The 27,815-nt window shown below is 39.2% G+C and overlaps 1 protein-coding gene across 1 annotated transcript; it reads right to left on the bottom strand.

Annotated features, from left to right (window-relative positions):
• Window positions 1-27: 27 nt before the first annotated feature.
• On the bottom strand, window positions 28-27,354 carry LOC127794949 (uncharacterized). The gene is made up of 14 exons (XM_052326288.1): window positions 26,711-27,354; window positions 25,907-25,996; window positions 21,621-21,683; window positions 19,876-19,962; window positions 19,627-19,776; window positions 19,378-19,532; window positions 18,958-19,192; window positions 18,699-18,809; window positions 16,702-17,760; window positions 16,314-16,577; window positions 4,582-4,767; window positions 3,277-4,431; window positions 1,734-2,075; window positions 28-870 (listed from the first exon to the last, which is right to left on the bottom strand). The coding sequence occupies exons 1-14, from the start codon at window positions 27,140-27,142 to the stop codon at window positions 508-510; spliced, it is 4,692 nt and encodes a 1,563-aa protein (XP_052182248.1). The 5' UTR covers window positions 27,143-27,354; the 3' UTR covers window positions 28-507.
• Between the last annotated feature and the right edge of the window lie 461 nt (window positions 27,355-27,815).

Genomic DNA, 27,815 nt, shown 5'->3' with positions numbered 1-27,815 from the left:
TATTACACCCCAAAAGGCCAGCTTCCGTTTCTCAGAATTTCAAGATTTAAAATAAGCACATAAAGCAGTGTCTACATGTTCTGTACACCTCTGCTGTTACATTCTCGCCTGCCTGCCTGCCGCCGATGTACAAAAAGGGGAGTAAAGGAAAAGGAGTTTCTAGAGAAAAATTCATCAATGACGTGGCTAGGCGAAGCAGCCAGATCATGCTCCTGGCCAATAATCTCAATGCAGTATGGATAGGACAGGAATGGCATGGCTTGCAATTTTCATAGATTTGAAGCTTTCGTGGCTCTAGGCCCTTGCACATAGTTTGTCATGCTTTTTGACCGAGAACCTCCTTGATCGTTGACGCAGACGCAGGTGATGCCAATGTACTAGTTACGCATGAATGATCTCAGCAGTTGGGCTGCTGATTTGGAACAGGCGTCCAACAGATGATGTTGGAGTTGACATAGATGAATTGGGATACAGGTCCTAGCTCACATCCAATTGATCATTCATCCTTTACTCTTCCATTTTGCTATCTTCATTTGAACTACTTTCAAGTGCCACAGCATGTTTATCACTGTTTGAAGTTCCTGTATCAGCTTCTCCATTTGAAAGGCTCTTGGTTTGATCTTCTCCATGTTCATTTGCAAGAGGTTCCGTCTGTGTACTTCCAGCTGACCTGCCTTCAGGTGGAGTATTTTCCATCTGGTCTTCAGGTGGAATATTTTCACGTGCACCATCCGACAAAGGCGTACCAGATTCCAACGAAGTGATCCCAGACTCCAAATTCTGCAGACCATTTTGCTCCGTGGCACCCATTGAAGGTACATGCCCGGGGTATGCAGAAAACTGATCGAACTGACGGCTCATCATTTGGGCCTGAGATAAAGAAAAAAAAAAATATTTCTATTACTACTCGACATCAAAACCCAGCTTGTAATGCAATATCACTTGTGTCAGTGTAAGTTATGGGGGGGAGGTATCAAAATAAATAAAACCAACCAAATGCAATAGGGCCTATCAAAACACGCAAGGCATGAATTCACTATAGTCAAAACATTTAAAACAGTAACTAAGATGTTTGGACATTTTCCGTCATGCCTTCAATAATAAAGTACAGATTTGCATTCATTTCGAACTCAGAACTTGGGTTCCACAACAAAATCCACTTCATAAAGATTCTCAAAGCCTTGGTTGACAGCAGAATAAAACCAATTAGTTATTCACCTCACTTAACAAACCGTCAACTTAGTTAACCTCTAGATTGTGCAAAAGATCATACAAAACAAAGTCAAACTCAGCAAGCCATTTGGCAGCCAATTCAATTTTCTTCTCCATTTTCTATCAAAATCACTTCAAGTTCATCCTCTTGCTGATATTATTAAAAGTCAAAAGAGGAATGAAGGCCAATGGAAGTCAACCCTGATTATCAAGAAGCAATGTTGGGACACAACTGCTGGTACCAAAACACCTCAATCAACTGGCTTGCTATTCCCAAGATTCTTAGAGACATAAAAGAATAAAAAAGGCATTAAATTTATTGAATGCAGAAAGCTACAGGCGTCCTACTAAGCCTTGTCCAGCAGAAGCATAGTATCAACTAACAGCTAAATCACAACCATCGAAATCATAACAAAATTTATCCTCTCTTCCCCACTAATGTATCTTAGCATATTTATGTGGGTGAAAAATGAATTTTGTTACATAAATGTAATGCCTTACAGTAGGTTAAAGAATAATACCTGATAAATTTTATAATTGACAATGCTCTCCATCTCTTCAAGACCACTGACAAGATGCATTGGTAATGTGTCCTCAACATTACGGTCTGTAAATGGTGCAACCTCGTTCATATTTAGGGCTAGGTGATCAGGTCGTTGAAGGAGTAGTTGAAAAGTGGGCTGAAGTTCATAGCACTGTTCAAAAAGAGAACGGCGACAAAAAACATAAAGCCCAAGTCGAGCACGAGACATGGCAACAACCAACCTTCTAACATCACGAAGGTGGCCCACAAACCGAGTGCGCACAAGAGATAACAAGATAATATCATTTTGCTGACCTTGGAACTTATCAACTGTGGCAACCTACAAAATTGTAGCAAAACATAACATCAACAAAAGCAATTGCAAATTCATACGATAAGAAAACACCAAGTTTCAAAAACAACATAGATTGGGAAGTTTCAACTTCCCAGCACCACCATGGGGGTGTAGAATGGGATCAAATCATGGCACTATGCCACTTAACGGTTCCCAACAAAGATTATCTTACTATTTTCCAAACCTCTTAACGATTCAGAATATTATTTGTTTGCCAACATCTAGTAACCAGTGTATCCCAAAATATTTGGATTGTCATAATTAGGTCAAAGGTCCATCAGATAAGGATCGAAAAGTTATTCTTGTGGACAATTTCAACTAAATTGGAAGCAGAAAACCTTAGAAACATTCTGAAAACATGAGGACAACAACAAAAGATATTAAATAGACATCAAAATTTTTGAAAAGAAAACTAGAAACCATTCTTGTGGTGGTGTGTCCCCTTGGTATTTTCAGGTCGCAATAGCCATCTGCCAATACCAATGGCACCATCTTTGAGGTTTGATCAAAGTTTGCACGTGAATATTTCATCACCAAATGCAAATAAAGCAGACATTTGGTTTAATAAAGGTCACCTCATCTTCATCATGGCAATGGTTGTTGCCGATGGAAGTCATATTAATGCTTTGGTCTTGATCTTCTAATTCTTGTTATTTTAGTGTTTAGTATTCAACCCTTGCATAAGAGGTTCCCAAATTGGTTTATCTTTGTGTTTAATTTGTTCCATAATGCCAGTGTCCACCGAGCTCTTCCCCAATCAGCAGCATGAAACCATTGGAGAGCAAATTGTATAAAATCACATATTATACATATGTGCATACACATGTACATGTTTGTATGCATGGATGCCTAAAAATATTTTGCTAAGTGTGAGAGAAGAGATAAAGGAAAAAGTGGATAATAGCCACAAAGTTATGAGGATCACATTTGCTAAATTTCCCTATTTAAATAAAGTTTTAGAGGAACTTGCTCTTGGTGAAGTTTTTGGTGAGTTAATATAGAATAAGTGTGCTACTTTTTTCCCCCTTGGTGTCACCGAAGCATTATAGATGAACAGATAACTTCTTGACAAGATGGAGTTACAAATTCTCAGAAAAATTCATATTGAAAGACTAGAGGAACTTCCCTCTGGACATTTTAACAAAATTTCTGAGAATAAGAGGATAATAGACGTAAGATTACTTACTTTGTTGGGTGGGCCAATGAAGTTGTATGGAAGACATCGTCTGGCAATAACATCCCGGATCAGAAGTTTCTGTCCATTATAAGTTGTCAAGATGGATATCCTATTTGCAGGGTATCCTAATAAACGCATGTACATATAGACACTAACAACATATTCAGCCTCCCCCACATTTTGGTAAAACCAAGGAGAAGGAGCAGTCTCCCCTCTGCCAAGGTAGTCAGGAACATCCACAAGCTGATATTCATAAGAGAATCCAGCATTTGCTCTATGGAAAATAGCTTCTTTTTTCACATATGGAAGATCACCCAAATCTCTATACCGCCAATTGTAAAGTCTGGCTATACTTGGCCTAGCTCTACCTTGGGCATTGAGCTCAATGTAAGGAATCCCAAGACGAACAAACCTTGTGAATAGACTCTGATCCATGTGACTGTACTTTTGGAAAGCCATATTCTTCACAACAGGAGGCAACTGGTGATGATCACCAATCAATATGCAGCGTTTAAGACGCGCATAACCATCTTCCTGCCTCTGGAGCAACATGGGAATGAATGTTTCAATCTCTAAAATTTGGGCACTTTCTTCCATTAACAGGTTGTCATATTTGAACCCAAACTGGAGAAAATCCTTCCGTTTTAGAGCCGCATGAGTGCAAGTCATTGCCACAATCTTGGCTTGTTTAGTCATCAGGTAATTTGATCGATCAACAGTTGACTTGAGCAATTCAAATGCCCTACACTCTTCAAGTTCTTGAAACATTGTTTTAAGATGCCGAAAGCAACCCTTAGCAGCTCGCATGTCTTTCTCAAATGACTGGCCCGAAAACACTGGCTGAGGTGTATTGGAGAAGAATTCCTTAAAAGGAAATCGGTCCTGAACAAATGTTGGTTTATCTTGATTCTCTGCAGAAGCAGCTAAGAATTGCTCCCACCTTGAGTAGACATGAAGCAACCAAAAGTATCCAGCAGTTTCACAAGTGTAACCTACATCCTCAGGAAGCTGGAGAGATCTAGCAAGCCTCTCTACTTCACTGAGCAGTTCTAATCGTCGAACAAGCATAGCATTCACACGACCTTGTCGACTAAAGTCAAGATCAGTTGCTAATTCTTGTTCACCTTGACCAAGCCGAAGAAGATAGCGAGCAGGAACATCCCTCTGTAAAGATCAACTGACATATATTAATAAAAAGCAACTCATAGAGTACTACATTGCACAATTGTTGGAGTGGAACTAAAATTACCCTCCTGTCCTTACTCATAAAAATCCAAAAAGAAAATGTTGACCAACTTCAAGAAAAGCTTATACCTGCATTATCTTTTCAAAAATATCATTCAGAGCCTGATTGGAATGAGTAATTATCAGTGTTCTCTGAGATGGACAGTTATGGTAAAGTACATTAAGGATTTGCACAGCTGTATCAGTCTTCCCTGTACCAGGTGGACCAACAACCATAGTTAATCCAGGCTGAATACCTGAGGTTATTGCTCCAACCTGCATAACCAGGAGGCAAAAATGAGCACATCCCATAAAGGCAAAATTGTAAACCATAAATAACACCACTGACAAATGAATCTGAAACAAATTACATCAGTTTCACCAGGTACTTTTGTAGGAATTAAGAACATATGCCTAAGCAATAGGACACTTGATACTTGCGATAGGACAAGTTGGTAAGCATATTGCATGTTGAGTACTGCATAAAACTCTATTCTATACATAAAAACATATAAACCTAGTTTTCACACACCAATTTACAATAAATAAATAAGCAAATACAAATTATGAATGTTAGCAGAGACCATGTGTTGTTTGGGCACTAGAATTAGGTGCGGGTACATGATCCTGCTCATACCTCATTTGTATAGAGGAGGTTGCAACACATAAGCTTAATAAGCATTTAGACCCAAGAATTACACATTTAAACTTCAAATGCAAGCAGATGAATCTTCTCTAGGTAACTAATGTCAATGCTTATTCATATTCTTCAGAGATTTCACATTAGCATTCACAACTGCTGTTGTCAGTTCATTAGTGTGGGTGCACATATGCACTCCAAGTGGGCATGCCAGATCACCTCTATGTCAAGTTGTCAGCCATCTGGATCTCCACAATCTCTCAATCTGAGGATTGACCTTGTCATGGCACACATCTCCAAAACAATGCTTGTTGAGTTGGCAAGTGAATCTTCATAACCTCTCCTCCCAAAGAGCCCTACATGTGTTTCTCTTTGTGTGCCAGCCTCATGAGGTGGCACATAAATCTCTACAGTCCCTTGAAATATCAATGGCCTACCTGTGAGCAATTTTTATAAGGATGAAGGATGCTCGAGGCATCTCCCTGGTTCAGCTGATGGAACTCTCCATACATGTTCCATATCATCCACTCATTACAAAGATGCTCACTGCACAGCTTGACAAATTAACACTCCATCCAAGCCTTTGCTCGCTATTATTGCCCTCCAACAGGGAGCTCTCCATCAGTGACAATCACGGAAACACCAAAACCCAACCTATGAAGCTATCTGTCCAGGTGATCGCCTCATGATATACTTTCTCCTCTATGTGGAGACAAAACCTGCAACTATGTGTCATGTTAGTTGAGTATTGGGCCAATATAATAGGCTGCAGGCGTTGATTTAGTGGGCTGAGGCCTGTGTAAATAAAGGCCACGGATGAACATAGCTGGAGGAATGTTCCAACAAGTCGGGCAAGTTGTTAAGCAAGTGGAGAGGGCATAACCGCTTTTGGCACCCAGTTAGGACATAGATCAGTATAAAAACAACTGATCTACGCCTTCACCCCTATGTTGAATGAAATCTGGAAATTAATTTCCCTCTCAATTCTCATTCTCTCTTTCCCTCTAATTCTCTCAATCCTTCCTCCTCTCTTTCTCTCGCCTTTCTCAATCAATCGAGAACTCGCTTATCAGATCAGGAATCTGACACTATGTAGCCCTACCTATGTTAAGTTGAAGTCCTTAAGGTATTGCTGATCTCTAACAACTAGACACTTCAACAACATAGACTGGGTTGTGCCTAGGTCACCCTTCACACAAGAATTCTATAACATGTGAATTGATTGGCACAGCTACAGGTTTTGCAAGGCCTTGTTCCTCTTCACTTGAGGAAACTTGGTCTTAACCAATCACAAGAGAGAGAATCCATCCAGAATGTTGGATGCCCTTCACAATGCCCACATACCCATACTTCTGAATTTAAGGTGCCACTACCACCAAAACTTCCATAATCAACCATGTCAGAGCGTCAAGCCAGGATCAACTATCCAGGTACCTTGGATATCAATGCTTTGGCCTGACCTCTGCACAAAAAATAAGGGTTTTTTAGTATTGAGATAAAACCAAACCTCAGTACATAAAAAATCTAGTCTATCCTGCATCAGAGTAAGAAATCCAACTACTACTCTCTAGTAACTGCCACTCTCCCTCCCTTGAAGCCCCCCAGTAATTACCAGTCGGCTTGGCATCCCTCTGCCAATGCACCACAAACACCTTCTAAATCATACTCTACCATAGATTTTAAAGGCGCGCCTAGGCGCCAGTTCGGCTCCTCAACTAGGCCAAGACAACGCGTTTTCCGGGAGGCCCTCGCCTTGCATGGCGAGGCGCCGGGGCATGAGGCATGTCTCATGAAACCTAGATTTTATTTAAAACCTGGGCAGCCCAAGTCGAGGCTCGTCACTCCCATCCCATCTTCCTCCCAAGTCCGACGTCACTCCCATCTTCTCCCTCTCCTTTCGACCTTCAAGCCAGTTGCTGGAAACACCCTCCTCAAGTTGTCCAGCCGCCAAAACTCCCATCTTCTCTAGCGCCAGCTGCCGATCGGCCTGATCTTCCTCTCCTCATTGCTGTCAAGCCGCGCCCGCCTCCTCTCTTCCTCTCCTCTCTTCTCCTCTGCTCGTAGCACACAACTCAGGCTCTTCTCCTCTCTTCCTCTCCTCTCTTCTCCTTTGCTCGCAGCTCACAACTCATGCTCTTCTTCTCTCTTCTTCTCCTCTACTCTTCAAGCTGTCAAGGAGCCCACTGCCCACCGAAACCAGCTGCCGTTCTCAGTTCCAGCCTCCCCTCTTCTCAGTTCCAACCTGCTCTCGTGAGTTCTTTACTTGTTTTATTTGATTATTTCTTGCCTACTAGCTTAATTTCTCTTGCTGGTTGCTGCTCTCTCTTTATATGGCTGTTGTTCTCTTGTTGATTAGAGAATTTTGTGAAAGTTGGAATTGTGTTGCAGCAGCCCAGTCAATGTCGTCGACAACTTCCAAAACTAACTTGGCATGGAATTACTTTGAAGCTAATCCTAATGACAGAAATACCACCACATGTAAATTTTGTCGTAAAGTAACGAAAGGTGGCATATTTCGGGCGAAACAACATCTTGTGGGTGGTTTTAGGAATACTAAAGCTTGTCCAAAATGTCCTCCATCAGTAAAACAAGAGATTGGAGAGTACATGCAAAAGAAGAAGAATGACACGGATGAGTGAAATACGGCACTATTAGATGATGATTTTCAATTTGGTGAAGAGTATGATGATGAGGAGGAGCTGCCACAAAGTAGAAAAAGACCCAATATATCTACCGGAAGTGGAAACGATACTGGTAGTGTTAAATGGCCAACACAAAAGGGTCCACTTGTGTCATGAACCTAGGGTTCGTGATAGGTTACAAGAGGAATTGGGGAAGAAACTGAGAAGAAATGAAGAGGAAGATTGAATAGAATTAGGGAGAGAAAGAATGTAACAGTGAAGAACGAGAGAGAGAGAAATTGTAGAGAGAATCAGATATTCATTTACTCATTTCTTGCATATTCCCTTCCTACAGCTGAGGCAATATATATATAGCTTCACTTAGCTACCAAACAAAACTCTCTAACCAACTAAGCTACAAGACAAAAAGGGAAATAACTTCATTTACTCATTTACTCATTTCTTGCATATTCCTTTCCTACAGCTGAGGCAATATATATATAGCTTCACTTAGCTACCAAACAAAACTCTCTAACCAACTAAGCTACAAGACAAAAAGGGAAATAACATAATAACAACACCCATGTGCTGTAACCAAATTACAAAGATACCCCCTAACTATAATTGTTACTCAATTACGGCTTTGCCCCTATAATACCCAAGATCGTGACAATTTTCCCCCCCTTGAAATGTTTCTTGTCCCCAAGAAACTTATTACCACCTAGTCGTTAGCCGTTGCTTCTTTATCCAATGCCCCTCTTCACCCAGCGATTTCTTCTTCGCTTTTCCTTCTTCTTATCTTGTTTTTTCCTTTTCTTTTGCCTTCTCTTTTCTTTCTCCTCATCAACAATATTATGTCTTGTTGCCACACCAATTTCAGCCATCCGCCTCTTCCTTAGTACTATCAAAAATGGTTCCAAATGCGCCATCAGTCCTACAACCCCATCCTCCAACTCTTCCCGCTGCAATGTTACCTTTGCTTTGTCTTGTGTGCCCGTGCCAATGACATACATGTGAGATGTTCCAAGCAAGGTGTCCAGTGCAATCCTTTGTTCCTTCTCTTTAGGCTCCTTATTCTGTTGTTTCAAGAGATCAATGGCATCAGGAGTCTTAGCTCTAGTGGCAGTGCTTGAGAAGTTGACAACTAATTGAGTGCCATCCTCCACTTCCTCCTCCCCAATCTCTTCTTCCATGCACTCCTCAGCCCTCTCCATAGCCAAGACCAAGGGAGCAATACGTTTAGACTCTTCCATATCTTTAGTAGGGGCCTCCTCAAGTGGAAATACTTTTACTTGTTGGTAGCTGGAGTACACCAAGGATTTACTTTCAACAATGTTGTTCTTCTTTGGCTTCTCCATTTTAAGAAACTCCTCCTTATTAAAACTCTCATGATAGTCATCAAAGTATTCGACGGGAAAACTGTAATGATACTCCTTAGATAGTACCATCGCAAACTCTTGCAACTTCTCGCGAAACATTCGACCGAATTCCTTACACTCTTCATCAAACCCTCTGTTGGTTCCTTTGTCCCTTCGGCTAGTCTCATTCTCAAACTTCTTTTCCCAAATTTGATGCTTCTAGTCAACTGAAAATGCAGCATTCTTTGGCTGCCATTGAAGCTCCATTCCAGCTGAAAATGAAGCATTATTTTGCTGCAATTTAGGGCCCATCTGCTCCATGTATGCACTGCCACCAATGGCCTTATGATCAGGTCGTCCCCCTGAAAATACAGCACCCTTCTGCTGCGATTGAGACTCCATTGGATTCCTTCGTGCGCTACTTCCCAAGGCTTCACGAGCAGGACATTCCATTGAAAATGCAGCATCCTTCGGCTGCAATTGAAACCCCATTTCAACTGAAAATGAAGGATTTTTCTGCTGCAATTGAGGCTCCCATGCTCTCCTACATACACTGCTCCCCTTAGCTGATTTTTCACAATCAGCATACTTTGAAGACCAAGGAGCTATATACATATTGCTCTTCTTCAAACAAATTATCCCAAAATTCAAGCCAAAATTAACCTTTGTTTACCTTACTAGCAGCCTAGGATTTGATTGGAACTACCGCCATAAAGAGCGCCGGAATTCACAGCCAAGAGTCACCCCTCCAAATTCGCCTTCCACAATCCACTCCCAGCTGCTCCAAATCTCAAGTTTCTGCTGTGCAAATACTTTCAGAACTTGATTGAATCGGTTCGGCTCAGCTGTCCGTCTTCCTCTTCAAGACTTGGACCTTTAATTACAAAAACTGATTTCTCTACCTTCCACTCAAATCAAAACCACAACCAAGAGCTGCTATTACCCGATCACCGTCAAACACCTACTTCACACTTTAGTGGCCCCGAGAATAAATTGGATCCGAGAATCTGTTGTGGCTTCCGACGAGTTCTTTGAATTCTTAGAAATCTCCTTGAATCTCTGTTTGATCAATCCCACGGGGAGTCATCGGAATCGATTCTGAGATTCAACCAAAAATCTACTCAAAGCAGTTGGCAACCTATAATCCGCTTCTGTGGCTTACGGCTAATGAATGCCACCTCACCCACTGCTTCAAGAAGTCGCCCAGACTTAATTCGCCTCAAAACGGAATCTGCAGATATTTGGGTTGGCTTCGCCTTCAAGTCTGGAGCGTCACAACAGCACTCCTTGTTGAACTAGCTCTAGTACATGGTCAAATGAATAAACCGTCGAGAGCTCGTTTGAGAGTTGGTTTGGCTGCTTTGCTCTCGTTTCGGTAATGGAGGAAGAAGGGTGAAGCAACCGAAGAAGGCACTCAAGCAGAAGGAGTCGACGGCCAAGGAACTGCTCTCGTCTGGTATTTCCGAAATCTGGTAGCAACTACAATGGGTTCAAGAAGTCACCCAGATTCGCTTCTTACCGTCTGGGTCGAAATCACTGACCAATCAAAGTGGCAGTACCAGCAATGCACCGGTCGGAAACTTCATCGTTTGGGTCGGAATCGCCCTTCGATCTGGTCGTAACCCAATCACCGACCACAAGCCCCAATCGCGAATCCTCCTGGCTTGCTCGCCTTCAATTCTGGACAAGATTGGAGTCTTAGCCGCGAGCCGTCAGCCTCTTGCAGTGATCACCCTCCACACAAGATTACAACGGATTCAAGATTACCCAAGCTCTGTGTGCGTTTGCTGATATTCAACGACTACCCCCACTCGCTTCCACTTCGCACCTTCTTTTCTCGCCAGAATCAGCACCCTTGTCTCACCCAACCGTCTTCGGCGGACTTCCTCACCAACAGTGAGTGTTGTCTGTTCACGACGCTCAAGTATGCTCGTCTATCGACCAACTCCAATCGCGAACGCTCCTCTGTACTGATCGATGATGGGCCCCGCTATGAATCGACAACGGAAATTATAGCCGACCAAATCGACCAACTCTCTTACAAGAACGATTGAATTTACAACTGAGGAACGGTTGGCTCTGGTCGAAATCACCTTTCGAACCAAATGAGCAGCACACTGCTGAGCCCCAATCGGATTAGTCTTCAAATTGGAGCTGCAACAGAATCACAGCCGAGGATGATAAGGCTCTGCTCGTCTGGGAGTTTCAATCAACTGGAATCAAATCCACAGCCAAGGATTGACTGCTCTGATACCATTTATCACGAACCTAGGGTTCGTAATAGGTTAGAGAGGAATTGGGGAAGAAACTGAGAAGAAATGAAGAAGGAGATTGAATAGAATTAGGGAGAGAAAGAATGTAACAGTGAAGAACGAGAGAGAGAAGAGAGAAATTGTAGAGAGAATCAGATATTCATTTACTCATTTCTTGCATATCCCCTTCCTACAGCTAAGGCAATATATATATAGCCTCACTTAGCTACCAAACAAAACTCTTTAACCAACTAAGCTACAAGACAAAAAGGGAAATAACAGAATAACAACACCCATGTGTTGTAACCAAATTACAAAGATACCCCTAACTATAATTGTTACTCAATTACAGCTTTGCCCCTATAATACCCAAGATCGTGACAACTTGATGTTTTTCTAAAGACCCAGAAGTTACTGTGTTGAAAAGCAAGAGCAAAGGAAGGCAAACAAGGTTGGGTGAGAATGATTTTGCAAAAACAGAGTTAAGAGCTCGAGTTTGTAGAAGCTTTGCACGATGGATGTATGATGTAGGCATTCCATTTAATGTAGTGACATATGACAGTTTTAAAGTCTTTGTAGAAACAGTTGGTCAGTATGGTCCGGGTGTGAAGCCGCCTAGTTCCCATGAAATCAGGGTTCCCCTTCTCAAACAAGAGGTGGAAGCCACTTGTACAATGATAAAAGATAATGAAGAGACATGGGCCAAATATGGATGTTCCATTTTGTCAGATGACTGGAAAGACAAGAGGGAAAGGACATTAATAAACTTTTTAGTCAATTCTCCTAAAGGAAGTATATTTTTGGAGTCTGTTGATGGTTCCAGCTATTCAAAGACTGGGAAAAAGATATTTTAATTATTAAGTAAATGTGTGGAAAAGATTAGAGTAAGAAATATGGTGCAAGTGGTCACCGATAGTGCTTCAAACAATGTTTTAGCAGGTATGAAATTCATTTTTGTAATTTGTATTATGTTTATAAATAGAACAATTTGAATATTTATTATTTACTAATACCTTGTTAATTTCACTCTAAATAATAATAAGAAGATTTTTGGAGGCAAAATATCTTACGTTGTTTTGGACACACCATGTGCAGCGTAGTGCTTGGATTTAATGTTGAAAGATATTTTCAAATTGCCTAATATGAAGAAGACACCATGTGCAGCGCAGTGCTTGGATTTAATGTTGAAAGATATTTTCAAATTGTCTAATATGAAGAAGACATTTGAGAGAACTGTTATGGTGAATAGCTACATCTATACTTATTTGAGTCTAGTAAACATGCTCAAAATGTTTACTGACAAGAAAGAATTGTTGAGGCCTGCAAAAACATGGTTTGCAACTACCTTTATCACTTTGGGCACAATGCATAGCCTGAAAAGCAACCTTAGAAGGATGTTTACCTCTGGGGAGTGGATGACAAGCAAGTGGGTAAAAGAAGCGGGGGCTAAAAAGGTTGTAAGAGAGATTTTGATGCCTTCATTTTGGAACAATGTTGTATATGCTTTAAAGGTGGCTAGTCCATTAGTGCGTGTACTGCACTTAGTGGATGGTAAGAAGCCAACTATGGGATACATATATGAGGCCATGGATAGGGCCAAAGAAGCAATTGCTAACTCTTTTAATGGGGATGAAAAGAAGTATGCACCGATTTTTCAGATCATTGATAATCGATGGGATATTCAACTTCATCGCCCCCTACACACTATTGGTTGGTACTTGAATCCAGAATATTTCTACAAGGCTGAACGTATAGATCTAGAGATCATGACTGGCTTATATGAATGAATTAGAAAGTTAAATCAAGATGTAAAGGTTCAAGACCAAATTGATGCTGAGCTTTCAATGTATAACAAGGCAGATGGGTTCTTTGGAAACTATATGGCTATTAGAAAGAGAGCTGAGAAATCACCAGGTATACACATGTATATATTACATTATATATATAATCATTCTAGATAATAGATAATAATTAACTCATGAATTTTATTGGACAACTGATGGTGGGCTTCATATGGAATGTCAACACCCACGTTGCAAAATTTTGCAATTAAAATTCTTAACTTGACTTGTAGTTCATCTAGATGTGAACGTAATTGGAGTGTATTTGAAAATGTAAGTGCATTGTACATATAACACTTACAATTTTTATTAGTAGTTAGTTTGTTTCATATAGCTTATTCTTAGTATGTTTTTGCATAAATTGTTGTAGCTTCATACTAAACAAAGAAACAGGCTTGATCAACTTTATTGAAACAACTTGGTGTTTGTGAAATACAATAGAGTATTGAGGCGTCAAGATCAAATGTGTGATACCATTGACCCTATTATATTGAGCCACATTGATGAAAGCAATGAATAGTTGACTGAAAAGCTTGATGAGAAGAATGATAAAGATGATGAAATTGTTTTTCCAGATGACGTTGGAGATGGGTTGACATGGAGTAATGTCGTTGTAGCTGCAGGAGTTGGAGAGCCTAGTTATCAATTTAGAATTAAACAAACTCGATCACAATCGGGTTCAACTTCGGCTTCGACTTCAAAGCGGTGAGTAACTTAGGAGATTGAAGAGGAGGAGGAAAGTGAGACACAGACCGAAGATGATGAAGACTTGGAAGATGGAGAAAAATTGGGAGAGGAAGAAGAAGATGAAAGGGTAATTGAAGGGGATGATGAAGATATTGACCTTGATGTTGATAATCTTCTTGATGATGATTGATTAAAACTTCTTTATTGATTGTGAACTTGTAGTGTTTATTGATTGTGGACTTGTAGTGTTTTGTTTAGAACTTTGCATGATGATTGGTACTTGTTTGAGTTTGAACTTTGATGATGTTTCTAGTTTAGAATTTGCATGATGAATGAATCAACTTTGATGTTATCAATTTAAAATTTGAAGATGATGAATCATGAATGATATACATGTATTATTATTGATAATTTGATAGTTGTTTATGATTTTACAATATTTTAAGTTTTTTTTCTAAAAGGTGCGCCTCGCACCTCAAGCTCCAGGACCCTTTGTGCCTCGATGCGCCTATTGCCCTTCAGAACTATGTACTCTACTAAAGAATACAAAACTTTTTGCGCACCAACCCCAGTTCAAAGTCTATTACATCCTCCAAAACCTTCAAAGAACCCTCAACAACGAGGTAATTAAAAATATAGCTTCATGAGATCCTCTAGTGCTTAAGGATCAGTTCTCTTCCAATCTGCCAATAAAATAATATATTGCATACTGCTTAGGTTCACTTTCTCTCTAAATGAGTATTGTGTGTGTGTGTGTGTGTGTGTGTATATAAAAGACTTTATTCATCTTTGTTTCATCATTTTGTTTGGGGACTTAGTTTAAATGGGACATTCAGAAGATATAATGATCCAAAATTAGATGTGCAATAAACAAATCAATATTTAAGCTAATCTGCCTCAAGTAGTGAATATAACTCATGTAAATATCTTTTAAGCATGCATAGGATATTTGGTGCGCTTATTTCAAAACTAACTTGCAGGAAGAAAAGGCCATAAGCAATTTTTTTCTGCTGAGAGATTACAATAGAAGACAACATATCAAGTTTTTATCCATTATGTAGAGTTGGTTACATGAGTTCTAGCTTTCCATTCATGTCTATCCATTATTTTATCTTTTGTAAGGCCATATACTTAAAATCAGACCTAAGTATCTTCCATTGCAGTCCCCCCCCCCCCCCGGGGTCTTCATCTACCTCTTTTTCAACTACTTGTCCCCCCCCCCCGCGTCCTTCATCTACCTCTTTTTCAACTACTTGTTGCATTCTATCAAATCTTGTCACAGGAACATCTACTGCCCAACTTCTCACATAACCAAACTATCTTCATCACGTCCCCCACACTTATGTTTAATAGGAGTGTCATGACCCAAGTAGTAAGTAAAGGGCAATATAGTAATAGTATTATAATAATAGTTAGGAGATATTTTAGAAACACATGGGGTGCATGTGCTAGGCCGTTATTGAGCTTGTAATGCCTATATAAGGCTACTGCTATTGGTTTGTTGGGTATGCTGAAAATTAATATTGAATCACTACTTTCTCTCTCTCCAATTCTCTCTCTCATTTCTCTCTATTCTGCTCTCCCTCATTTCTCTTAATTTTCTCCCTAATTCTCTTCAATCTCCCCTTCCTTTCTTCTTGTTCTTCCCCAATTCCTCTTCTAACCTATCACGAACCCTAGGTCCGTGACAAAGAGCCACTCCAACTTATTACAAATTACCCCATTTCTAATTTTATCTTATCTTGGATGACCACACATCTATTTAAGCATCCTCATCTCAGTTACTTTCATAATTTGCACATGTTGGTACTTTGCCCAATATTTTGTGCCATACAACAATGCTCATCTTATAACTGTTTTATAAAATTTTTCTTTTAGCTTTAGTGAAATATATTACTATCACGTAAAACACCAAATGCACTTTTCCAATTTAACCATCATGCCTTAATTCTATGGTAAAATACTCATTAAACTTCCCATATTTTTGGATGATTGATCCAAGACATCTAAATTGGTCTTTTCTTAGTATGATTTGATCTGCCAATTTTACCATAACATTATCTACACATTATATTAAAATACTAAACATATATTCCATATATTCAGTTTGGGAGATTACAAAAAAATATAAAACAAAAAACTGTAATATTTTTGTTGAATCAAACACCAGAAGCCCAAAGTTGAGTTCAGTTGAAGCAACAAAGAGAATTCAAAAAAATCTCCCAAATGAATTTGTCAAGAACCAAACTAAGTGTAAGACTAAATCAATCAAATGAAGTTTGTTTTGAAATAAATTGGGTGCAAGATCCAATTCCAAGAAGTAAACACTCCAAAGAGAACAAGAAGCTAGCGAAGGGGGAAAAACATAGCAAGAAAAATAAACCTTCCAGTAACTTACTGCATCGAGAAGAGTTGTCAAGTACCTGTATTGGTGTAAATCTGACTGAATTCTGCTTTGGCTGATCCTGTGGATATGGACCTGGGTCAGGAGGAACATAAGCCTCAACAATAAGTTTTTCCCTCTCAGTACTGGCATCCACCATATTAGTATCGTTAACTGAAGTTACAGAAGACTTTTCATTGCCAGGAAGGGCCTGAGCATTCCCTTTCAGATTCCTTGGAAGCGCAATTCGAAAAGGGGGATTTGGCTGCAAGTTTTCTGTGCCATCGGAATTTATAAAACAAACCTAGACAAACAGGAAAAAACCTTTAGTCATATAACATGAAGCCAAAAAACTACAGAGTGATAGAGCTAGCCTAACTCCAAAATTTTTACACACCAAACTATAATACGGAAAAGATAATACCAACCTGATAATCTGGGAAACTCTCTGTGACATGGTCAGCATCAAGGAAGGTATCTTTGAAATCAACTGTATCTAGGAGATCTGGCATATTCGTCCACTGTGCTGCAGAAGGGTTACCATACCCCAAAAATATATCATGCAACCAATCAGGAACTATACAAGTTTCATTCATCAAATCTCTTATGGATTCTAAAATGGCTTTGAAATTATTTTCCTTGGGTTTCCTCCTCATGAGTACATTGAAGTTACCATAAACATCTTCTGCTCCTTTCTCTGCTATATCAGTGACATCCATATGGTATTGAGCGGTATCAAGAGCAATAGTTACAGTTCTCAGATCACCTTTCGCAGGCTTCCATTCATCCCTTTTAATTCTCCCAGTGAAATCATTCATGAGGGTTCCCTCCTCGTCTCGGATCTCAATAATTTCACAACCACGTACATATTGAAGACCAAGTTTCTGAGGGACAGTTGCTTTTGCAGATTCGTCTGCACTTAGGGGCTCAAATGTAGGGCGAATAGATAGTAGAAAGAGAACATCATGTTCTTTAAGGGCATTCCATTCAGATCGTATTTGAGTCTTGTAACTAGAAATGCTGAAAGTAACTTCTGCTGTCACAGATGATGGCTTCACCTCTCCAATATTTGGCTGCTTTACCTCACTAATCTTAAATTCTTTAATTGGCACAGCCATTCTAGACCAACCACGGAAACCAGTCTCTCCCTCATTATCAATATGAGCAAGGAGATGCGGCACAGCTTCTTGGATATCCTCCCGGATCTCATACGTTGACTCGAGGCGGAAAAGGTTGAAATTTCTAAGCAGATAATCATGAAGAGTCAGAAACTGTAAATTAAGTTTTGGGAGTGCTAGACAGCCTTCCCCAGTGTAGTTGATGCTTGGAACAAGGCTTTCATCCCACATTATCTGCTCATTTGGGTAAAGTGGAAGAGCGTTTATGGCCTCCTTCTGCGATCTCTGTTTCTCAAAAAAAGAAACCATAACTTCAACAAGAAAATCAACTCTTTCTGACCATGGATCATCTTTTGACACCAGTTTGAGCTGAAGGACCAAAAAGAGAATGTCAACTAAATTAGTATGTATGATATTCATGGGAAACATAAATAATGCACTCAGGTTAAGCGAAAGCAGTGATGAATACTCTGCAATTAAAATTGTTGTTGTTGCTGTTCTTGTCCTCATCATTATTGTAATTCTCTGCAATACAATCCATTTATTTTCTTTGTCTTTCTTCATTTAACGTTGTTTGTCCTCTGTTTCCTTTCACCTCAGACATGGGTTAACAAACACATCAGTTTTACCTTAACCTGTGTTACTGCATTCAGCTATTCCTTACTCCATCACAGTCACTATTATCTCTAGAATTCTGGCCACACATGAGATGAATGTCACACTCAAAAAAAAAACAGTATTCTGATTCCCCTCAATACAAAGAAAAATAGGGGCCAGATAAACAGAGAAAAAAGACCTAGGTTCTTTTATTTGTCCCATTGATTAAATTATTTGCTTCTTAACTCTGCAAGCATGTGCATGTAAAGTTGTCACATTAAACAGACTGTAAACCTCTACAATGAGCTATAAATCCCACTCCTGCCTATGCCCTGATTTTTTCTGATTCACCAAGTAAAAGCACCATGTGCCATTATCAACTTCAAAGATGTAGAACCCATAACTGTCAACAAACAAGAAAGACGATGAGTGTATACAAACTTATTAATCCTTCCTTACAAATTTGGTTTTTAAGGAATAAGATTATATATCCAGCTTGAAGATTTTATGAATGTATTAGCAAACCAAAAAGAAAGGAACAAGATTTGTATTTCAGAGAGAAGTGGATATCCAGCCACTGATAATTCGAAATGAACTTCTCAATGAGCCATAAAAATATTCGACAATACTAAATGCGTTGATAGAAAATTAATGAAGTCTTAACACCAGAACACCACATAATGCCACACTTAACCAATCATCCTACCAACCTGGCAGCAGACTAGGTCCCTTAGCTCTTCTGGAGAAAGTACAGAAAGTTTCTTTGAAAGATCAGAGCGCCTGTTAATTGCCCCAATATTTGCCAATGCAAGTTCACGCAACTACAAATACAAAGGAAAAAATAGTTGAAGCATTATCAAGCCAAGACAATAATAAAAAACAATAATCACAAGCCATAAGCCCCCAAAAAAACCATGAAATTTTTGCAAGAAAGCAGTAGATCTTGGAATTATATGGAAGATACTGTACCTTGGGAATCTTCTTAAATGCAAGAAGCTGAAAAGCCTGGAGGCGGTCATAATGAGATTGAAGCACCTCATCATCGGTCATTTGTCTCCCTAAACGATCATCAATCTCAAAGCCTTCATAAAACTGGAGCAAGTCAACCAGTTGAGCAAACAGTTTCCCCTTCTCATGCCTGTATAGGGCACTTAAATGACATTTGGAGACAACAGCTACATCAGCAACAAGAGGCTTTAAAAACCTGTGCCAACATGAATACAAGTATAAAGGAAACTATTAGAAACTTTCTACATTTTGCTGGTTGAAGCAATTAAAGTCACATCTGAACATTCAAAGCTTGAAATGAAGAGGAAATGCAAACATCAAACTCAGGATTAGGAGACTAGCACAGAATGGGAAACAAATGTTTGCAGAATGTATCAGTACCTCCGAGTTGGGAGTTGACTCAAGAGATCTATAAGAAATTCCATAAACCTCTCACAGTACAATATGCAAGCATCATCGACTCCATCAAAACCATTAAGAGCAAACATTCCATCCTCGTTGTCATGTTTTTTTGGAAAAACCTTCAAATCAAGTATCTGCTCGGGAAAATGAGAAAAGACACAATAATAAGTTGCCAGATCTTACTACTGAAAGTAACAGGTTAAGACAAGCTTAATTGGGAATATGCACCTCCAGAAACTCTTGAATGAGATTTCTCACAAATGTCACTTCAACCAATACTGAGGGATCGAAGAGCTCTCCCCGTTTGGTTGCTTCCTTAGCTTTTCTAGTGATCCTTTTCCATTTCTTCAGGAGATCACGATTCACGGAAAGCTCCATCTATACTTCAGGGAAGGAAGTAAGTCAAAACTAAAAAAAAGGTCTGATAAAATAGAAACTTCTTGTTCAGATAGAACAATGCACCACTTAAAAACTTACCTGGAAACGACCATATGATAAACTATGCCAGCACTGCAAACTCGCTAATCTTAAAATGTTTCTACTCACTATCTCATCTTCCAAGCTCTGTCATGAAAGTTCCTCAAGAATTAAAAAATAATCTAGGGTAACTACAAATCCACAATAAGTTCATTAGTAAATGCAATCAAAATGAAGGACGGAAGAGATTTTTTTTGTTGTTGTTGTTGAACTGTCTTCTATATCAGTCTGGCAAGCTAGAATCATGTAGCTGATCCCATATAGTGGATAAAGGCTTGATATGTTGTTGTTCTTTGTCTTATTGTAATAATACTGTATGCACTGCTCCACATTGACAATTGGGAGAAACATTCTTGTCCTTACAATTTAATATAGAATTTATATCAAGTTTGCAATTAATTTTAAGGCATAGAGGTGAAAGAACATGGAGCATAACAATGACAGCAACAAATGAACGGAATTACGATTAACCACTACATGGCGATCACTGAATATGTAAGTCCAGAACTCATGGCAAATTCTATTCCCAATAGATTCCCATCGCCTTCAGAAATAGTACAGCACATAATTAAAAAAAGAACATTTCAACTTAACCCCCCAAGTTTGGCCTGGTGGTAAGAGGCCATAGCGGCCTCCCATGCCACCAAGATTCAAACCTCTCTTTGGGCACAGAGATTTATGTGTGCCTCCCTAGTGCAGATTGTTTATGGGTTATTGCTCTCGTTGAGAGAGAGAGAGAGAGAGCAAAAAATGGATCTACACCGGGCTGGAGATGGTTTCGGCCAACTTCATCACAGGAAAAATGTGAATCCAATTGCATCAACCTAATAAACTACTCATGAAACTTGTAACATGTTGAAACTCAGAATCTAAGGAGAAAAGGCACAAATTTCAAAAAAGAAAGTTTGTTTCAAGTGAGAAATATGCACTTTTTTTCTGAAATTCTCATTTACTCATTCATATGCATTTATATGCACTGATTAAAAAAATGACAAAGACTTTTCAATCCCAAAAAAATAAGAAAGGTGGAGACTTGGGTCTCTTAAAGTAATTAACCACTTAAGCAGATTTAGAGAAATAAGCAAGTGGATGCCCAAAATTCTATATAATTACTGGAAATATAATATGACAGAAGAACTGGCAGCAAACCGATACCGTAGCCTCATGTCTAGCAAGCTACAAATTAATAAATGTTAATATAATTACCTTACAAAGAACACAAGGCTACTACTGGATTACTCCATTTGCAGTTAAATAACAAAAGATAAATTATATATATAAAAAAAAAAAAAACTTCAGCCTAGTTTCAATTCTAGAACTAACTTTTAGTTTTCAGTTCACACACCAAACTTATCTTTTTGTTTCAATTGTAGAACGCTGTTACAAACAGCTAATTTTGACTGTCAAAATAATGATGTGGCATGAAGAAAGTGCTTACTTCAGGTGGCAACTAATTGACACCTCATCAATAATTTCCTTTTCTCTCTCTTCTTCGGATCTCTCTTTACAGTCAACATACAGAAAATACCACATGCAGCGGCAGTGGCCGGCCACCATGGTTCTCTCTCTCCCTCCCCCACATAAGAACCAAACATCATAGACCCATCTTGAAGCCATTGAATTGATAATAGGAATGTTAAATGCACACAGAAGTTTAAGTGCTAGAGAACATATCAAAGAAGAAAATGAATGATTTTAAGAATGGAACTACGTGTCATTCAAGGTAACCTACAAAATAACCATACCTGAAAGGCATTAATCATGAAAACCAGGTAATTTGTCTTCTCAGCAATACTTAAGCTTCTTCCCTACAACCACATGATATGTTGAATATTCAGTAAGCTATTAAACTTCTAAATTGGTTGTTCAGCAATAAGTTGACAAAATTGAAAATATATGGTCTGTTCGGTTATGGTTCAAAAAACTATTTTTTAGTTCTGCAACCAAATAAAATAAAGAGTGATTTCAAAAAATTACTCTTCTAAGATTGACCTCAAAGCACTCCAATCTTGCAAACAGCAAAGAGAGATTTTTACATCTTTCAAAGACTATTTCAAAACACTCCAATTTTGGGAAACAACAAAGACATATTTTAATACTTCAAAAAATATTAGAATACAAAATAAAAACTACACGAAACAGATGTATTTTCAAAATTTTCAATTTTGAAGACAATGAAAACAGAAAAACCATAACCAAACAAGCCCATAATTGCTTAAAATAAAAGTGTGTCAGTCTTTTGTTCCTTGAGAGAGCAAATATTTCTACATGTAGTTACATATGTTTATGTACAATCTTACAATAATTTACACACTTAATGGGAAAGGAAACCATACACCATATGTTATGGGTTATTTTTATGTATAATCCCATCCCACCTGAATGGTGAAAGGAGATCATGGTAATATAATTCTATAAGGGTAAACTTCTATAAATTATTCCACAGCAGCATATCAAGATTCAAGCTCTAAACCCACTAGGTGAGGTTGGCCATTCCAAAGTTATACTACTTCCTAACATTTCTTCAAATTGATCTCATCAAAGCATAATCCTATGGTATCCAATCTTCCTAGGTTTCACCTACCAAAACTCCTCTGTCATGACCCTATGAGCAATAAAGGGTATTATTTGGTTTGGATATTTTAGCAATTAGTTAGGTGCACATGGCTGCATGTGCAAGGCTATTAGGAGACTAAAATGCCTATATAAGACTGCTGTAAATGGAGGTGATGGACATGTTGAATGATATTTGAAATCTCAATATTTCTCTCTACAATTTCTCTCTAATCTCTCTCCCTCGTTCTTCTGCCATTCTCCCTCAATTCTCTCTAATTTTCTCTCCCTATTCTTCTTCAATTTTCCTTCTAGATTATGTTCTTAACTTCAACGATATCGGATCCTTCCGATTTCCATTTTAGTCCTAGGCTAAACCTTTGGACCATGACAAATTGGTATCAGAGCCACCGTTTCTCAGCAATTTTCCTTGTTGATTCTCGAAATTAGAAGGCAACTATGGAATCCAGTAGCATTAGGCGAGTGCAGGCAGTTTAGGCCAACACCTCGACTTTGGCGAAAGATTGTGGAACCGAACAAATGCAGTAGGCGTTTCCATAAAGCGGTAGTAGAATTGATCGAACAATTGAGTCGATCAATTACAGAGGTACGAGTTTCAAGGGAAGCGAACTGAATTCTGTTCCGGTCATTCCGATAGCCATTGGTAGTAGATTTGGGAAGAAGCAGTGACTGAATTCGAAAGGCGAAGCGGAGCAAAGAAAGCTTCGGCTCAGAATTGCAAACGAGCAGGCCAGGCGATCCGAATTGGAAGGCGTCACAGAGTGCAGTTCCTTGTAAGAGGCCGAACTGAGCCGATTAGATAATAAGAAGTTGTGAATTCCAGCGATTGCAGCGACGAAACAAGGCCGGGCGACTTCAGCGATACACGAATTCAACCTCGGCCCAGAAGGTCGTGACTGGAGTGGGTGACCAAAGGTGAAGCGAACGACCCAGAGAGTTGCGATTTGTCCAAGGCGAGTGTGAGTCTGTCGGAGGTGGAGCGGACGGCCCAACGAGTTGCGACCAAACCGGAAGACCAGTCCAACTAGACCGATAAGTTTCCTACAGGTGCAGCTGTGTGCTACGATTTTGGTTGCCTTCCAACTCGTGTTGGTGAAGCGACTGAGGGGGGTTCGCTGCCGCTATCCATTGCAATTGTTGATTTGGCGCATGCAACCTTGAACGGTGATTGGGTTGAGAAGAGCCGCCATTAATTTCTGTGGGGGTTCAACTATTTGATTTGGATTGAGGAGACGAAAGTGGCAGAATAGGTCTGGGTGTTACAACAAGCCTTCCACCTTGATCCGAAGGAGATTCCGACCATTCTGCAGAGCCAATTCAGAGCAAAACTAGATTCAAGACCAGGAGATTGCGAAGGCGCAGCAGGGCGGTGTTTCCAACGGTGATTCCAGCAAATATTGGGTATTATTGCAGTAAGTGAGACAAAATATTCGGTAGCCCTATGCAACTTTAGAAGGCTGGTCAAATTGCTGTAAGTGTGCAATTTTTTCTGCTGCTACAATAGATTTGGTCTTGAAGCATAACAATGGCTGCAATTTGCCACTTATTGGATCAATTTTAGAGATGATTGGGTGAGGCAGTTACAGAAGGTAATTAGGATGGAAAGAGATGCTGTTTCTTGGCCTATTGCTTTTCCAGCCAATGAGATTTTGGCCAGGAGGAGTAGTGCACGAAGGAGTTCTATGGAGTCTCAATTGCAACTCAAGAATGCTTCATTTTCAACTGAAAGGGAGCCTCAATGGCAACCAAAGAAGACTGCATTTTCAATGGGCAAAAACAGGGACAAACGAACAAGCAATGGGATTCATGAAGAGTGCAAGGAATTTGGTCAAATGTTCCGCGAGAAGTTGCAAGAGTTTGCAATGATACTATCTAAGGAGTATCATTACAGTTTTCTCGCCGAATACTTTGATGACTATCATGGAACTTTCAACAAAGAGGAGTTTCTTAAAATGGAGAAGCCGAAAGAAGAAAAAAGTGAGGAAAAGGGATTGGAGGATGACACTCAATCAATTGACAGCCTCTCAAGCACTCTTACTAGTGCTAAGACACTTGGCCAGGTGTCAATCATTGAACAATCGTTGGCTGGAAGTGAAGTTGCAGCATCTCCTGATGTTAATGCTCACAAACAGCCTTGGTATGAGTATTCAAGGAAAGAATACAAACCTCCATTGCTGCATTTTGAGGTTGCTGTTGATAGTTCTGCAGCAAAACATGGCTGTGGGTTGGATGGGGATATAGTAACAGCAACAATGGCTGTAGATCTGCCCTTCTTACTTGTATTGGACGGTGATGAAGTTTTTCCTACTAAAATTCTGGGCCAATTTATGCTTGGATTTGATCTTGTAAACCTAATAACGAAGAAGAAGAAGCCTAGAAGGAGGAAGAAGGAAAGAAGGATGAACCAGATGGAAAAGGCTGGAATTGGATGAAGAGCTATGGCTACTTGTTACAAGTTCTTGGGGACAAGAACTTTCTTAAGGAGGGGGGAATTGTCGTGACCCTATGAGCAATAAAGGGTATTATTTGTTTTGGATATTTTAGCAATTAGTTAGGTGCAAATGGCTGCATGTGCAAAGCTGTTAGGAGACTAAAATGCCTATATAAGGCTGCTGTAAATGGAGGTGATGGACATGTTGAATGATATTTGAAATCTCAATATTTCTCTCTACAATTTCTCTCTAATCTCTCTCCCTCATTCTTCTGCCATTCTCCCTCAATTCTCTCTAATTTTCTCTCCCTATTCTTCTTCAATTTTCCTTCTAGATTCTGTTCTTAACTTCAACGGTATCGGATCCTTCCAATTTCCATTTTAGTCCTAGGCTAAACCCTTGGACCATGACATCCTCCATAGCTTATGGGAATTTTTAAGGATATAAACAAGAAAGAACTAAACAAAATTGCTTATAACAGCCCTTTTTAAGATTATGTGCTCAACTAGCACAAAATGCAAAAAAGTAAGATTTGAGATCAAGATAAAAGGCACAACCCCGTGGGTGATTATTACCTTCGAGATAAAAATTGGGAAAGGCCAAAAACCTAAATATAGCAAAAGAAATCCATTAAAGTGTGCCTAGTACAAGATTGTTTTAAGTGTCATAACAAGAAGAAATACAGAAACACAGAAAATCAAGAGTCTACAATTCAAACATAAGTCCATTTCTAGAAAATGCACTTCCTTGCAGGTTAAACACTTCAAAGGATATTTACAGGGAAAAAAAAAAAAAATCCTTTCAACAGATAATTCCATTGGATTATGACTATATAAAATGATTATGTTTTTTCTACAATCTAATTCACAAAATGTTAAATCATTTCATATTTTTTATTTCATTAATATCTACTTCAAACTTTAACCAATTTCAAAAACATCCAGAGCTACTAATATTACTAAACCCCAAAAAAATGGATATCAGAAACCTCAAGTTAATGTGTCCAAGAGACAAGGAACACATACCTCCTTAAGCCGAAGAACCCTCTCAAGAAATGCCTTGAACATGTCTTTCCTTTCATAAAAGCAAATCCAAGCAGCTACATTCTCCCTAAACTGCAGGTTTCAAATTAGTTAACAATGAGTATAATAGTGTGGATGCATTTTCATTCTCTACTTTTATTGATGAGAAAAAAAAGTATAATCTTGAGCATTCAAACTTGAATAGAACTTTTAAAAATTCTTCGGGCTCTTTCAATAAGTGCTTTTAGCACTTGACTTCCTTTTTATCTATCTTCTCCACCAGGACCACAACTAGAGCATGCTACAAACAACACTTGGTTTTCCAGAAAGAACATATAATTAGTTTGAACTTTCAAGTTCCTTTTATATTCAGAAACCTGTTCAACATGTAATCCCAACTGAATTAGAATAGATATTCAATGTAGTTTAGCTGCATTCTCATTTAATAAAACAACAGATAGTTCTTATTTTTTGTTTCCCAGCACTATAAAGCAAAGGAGAAGGAATATTTCTTAAAAACTATTTTACACTCCATTTCATGTGTTTTTGGTGAATCAAAATTGCATTGAATGTAAGAGCCCAAAACCTCCTTCCCGTCATATTAGTTCTCTCAGTAACCAAGCAGAACCCAAATTCAAGAGAATTCATCTTTTTTACCAGGGTTTGACCTTTCATTGCAGAACTAGATCGCATTATGTAACATAAATTCATTTTCCTTAGATTTCTCACACTTCCCGGCAAGTCCTCCCAGCCCGAAAAACAGAAACGAAGTAATCCAGGAAAACTGCCTCAGAAAAATCAAATTACCTTCTCATTGATCATGAGTATCATCGACATCACGTGCTCAAACGTGGCCGCCTCGGGATCGAAATTGGGCCACAGGTAATTCTCAAGGTACTGGCTCACCTCCAAGATCATCACCCTCTGAAGGGGGACGGGCTTCCGGCCGCCCTTCACCAGCAACTCCGTATCGTAAATCTCCTTCACCAGTTCCGGACTGAAGGGCTTCTTCGGGGCCTCCCCGCTCCCAGCCTTGGACCAATTGGCCACAGCAATTTTAGTAAGGCGGTCGCGCTGGATCTCGAGCAGAGTGATGGAGTTGGGCAGAGGCGACCCCATCTGCGACTCCGGCGACTTCTCGGGGACCTGCTGCGCGGCAGCACCGCCATCGACCACCGGGTACTCCGCAACGCGATGGCGCTTGAAGTCGAACACTCCGGTGCCGTATACCTTGGTCATCTTCTCGCCACTTGGAATTCGAGTTCAGAGTTTATGCAACCTAGTCTTCCTCTACATAGAAAAGGAGTTAGGTTTGTAGTATTGGTTGACAGATAGATAAACCCTAGGGGTGGAGAGAGAGAGAGAGAGGAAATATTTAGTAGGGTTTCCCGAAAATGAAGTTCCGATTAGGCCGTCGACGGTGCGTTGTGAATCCGCGATGGGGTCACAGATATCCCTCGGTGTAATGGCATTTGCGTTCTCAACAAAATTATTAATAATGTTCATACAAAATTAATGAACTTTTTTCACTAATTTATTCATTAATTTAATTAATTAATAATTTGAAGTACAAATAGCATTGCTGGAAATAAAAAATGTCAATAATTTAGTGTTTTTACCTTTTATAATGTTTGATTATCTACGTAATCAAATTAGTCTCAGTCTCAAGTTGTAGCCAATTTGAATTTATCACAGCAATTAAAGTTTAGATCTAAAAATAAAATTCAACGCGAAATACTTGATAAATTTAAAAATATATTTCTATAATTATAAAATAAATTATAGAACAATCTTTATGGATTTAAAATGGAAGTAAAATAAAACTCTATATTTTATCAAAACTAATTTTTTATTTTTGGTACTCAACGTTATATCTATATTTTCAGTACTCTTTACTCATTATCCATCATAT

Source organism: Diospyros lotus, chromosome 1, assembly GCF_014633365.1.
Source record: "Diospyros lotus cultivar Yz01 chromosome 1, ASM1463336v1, whole genome shotgun sequence".
In the NCBI taxonomy this organism is placed as follows: domain Eukaryota; kingdom Viridiplantae; phylum Streptophyta; class Magnoliopsida; order Ericales; family Ebenaceae; genus Diospyros; species Diospyros lotus.
The sequence above is the reverse complement of the archived record's forward strand: the minus strand, read 5'-3'. Positions and strand labels throughout refer to the sequence as shown.

What these genes read in the sequence shown, in the direction of transcription:
- LOC127794949 (XM_052326288.1), bottom strand. Translation starts at nt 27,142, where the DNA reads ATGACCAAGGTATACGGCACCGGAGTGTTCGACTTCAAGCGCCATCGC. An exon ending in CATTTAAGAAGATTCCCAAG is followed by an intron (nt 18,810 to 18,957) that starts GTACAGTATCTT and finishes TTGTATTTGTAG; the next exon opens with TTGCGTGAACTTGCATTGGC. An exon ending in AGAGTTTCCCAGATTATCAG is followed by an intron (nt 16,578 to 16,701) that starts GTTGGTATTATC and finishes CTGTTTGTCTAG; the next exon opens with GTTTGTTTTATAAATTCCGA.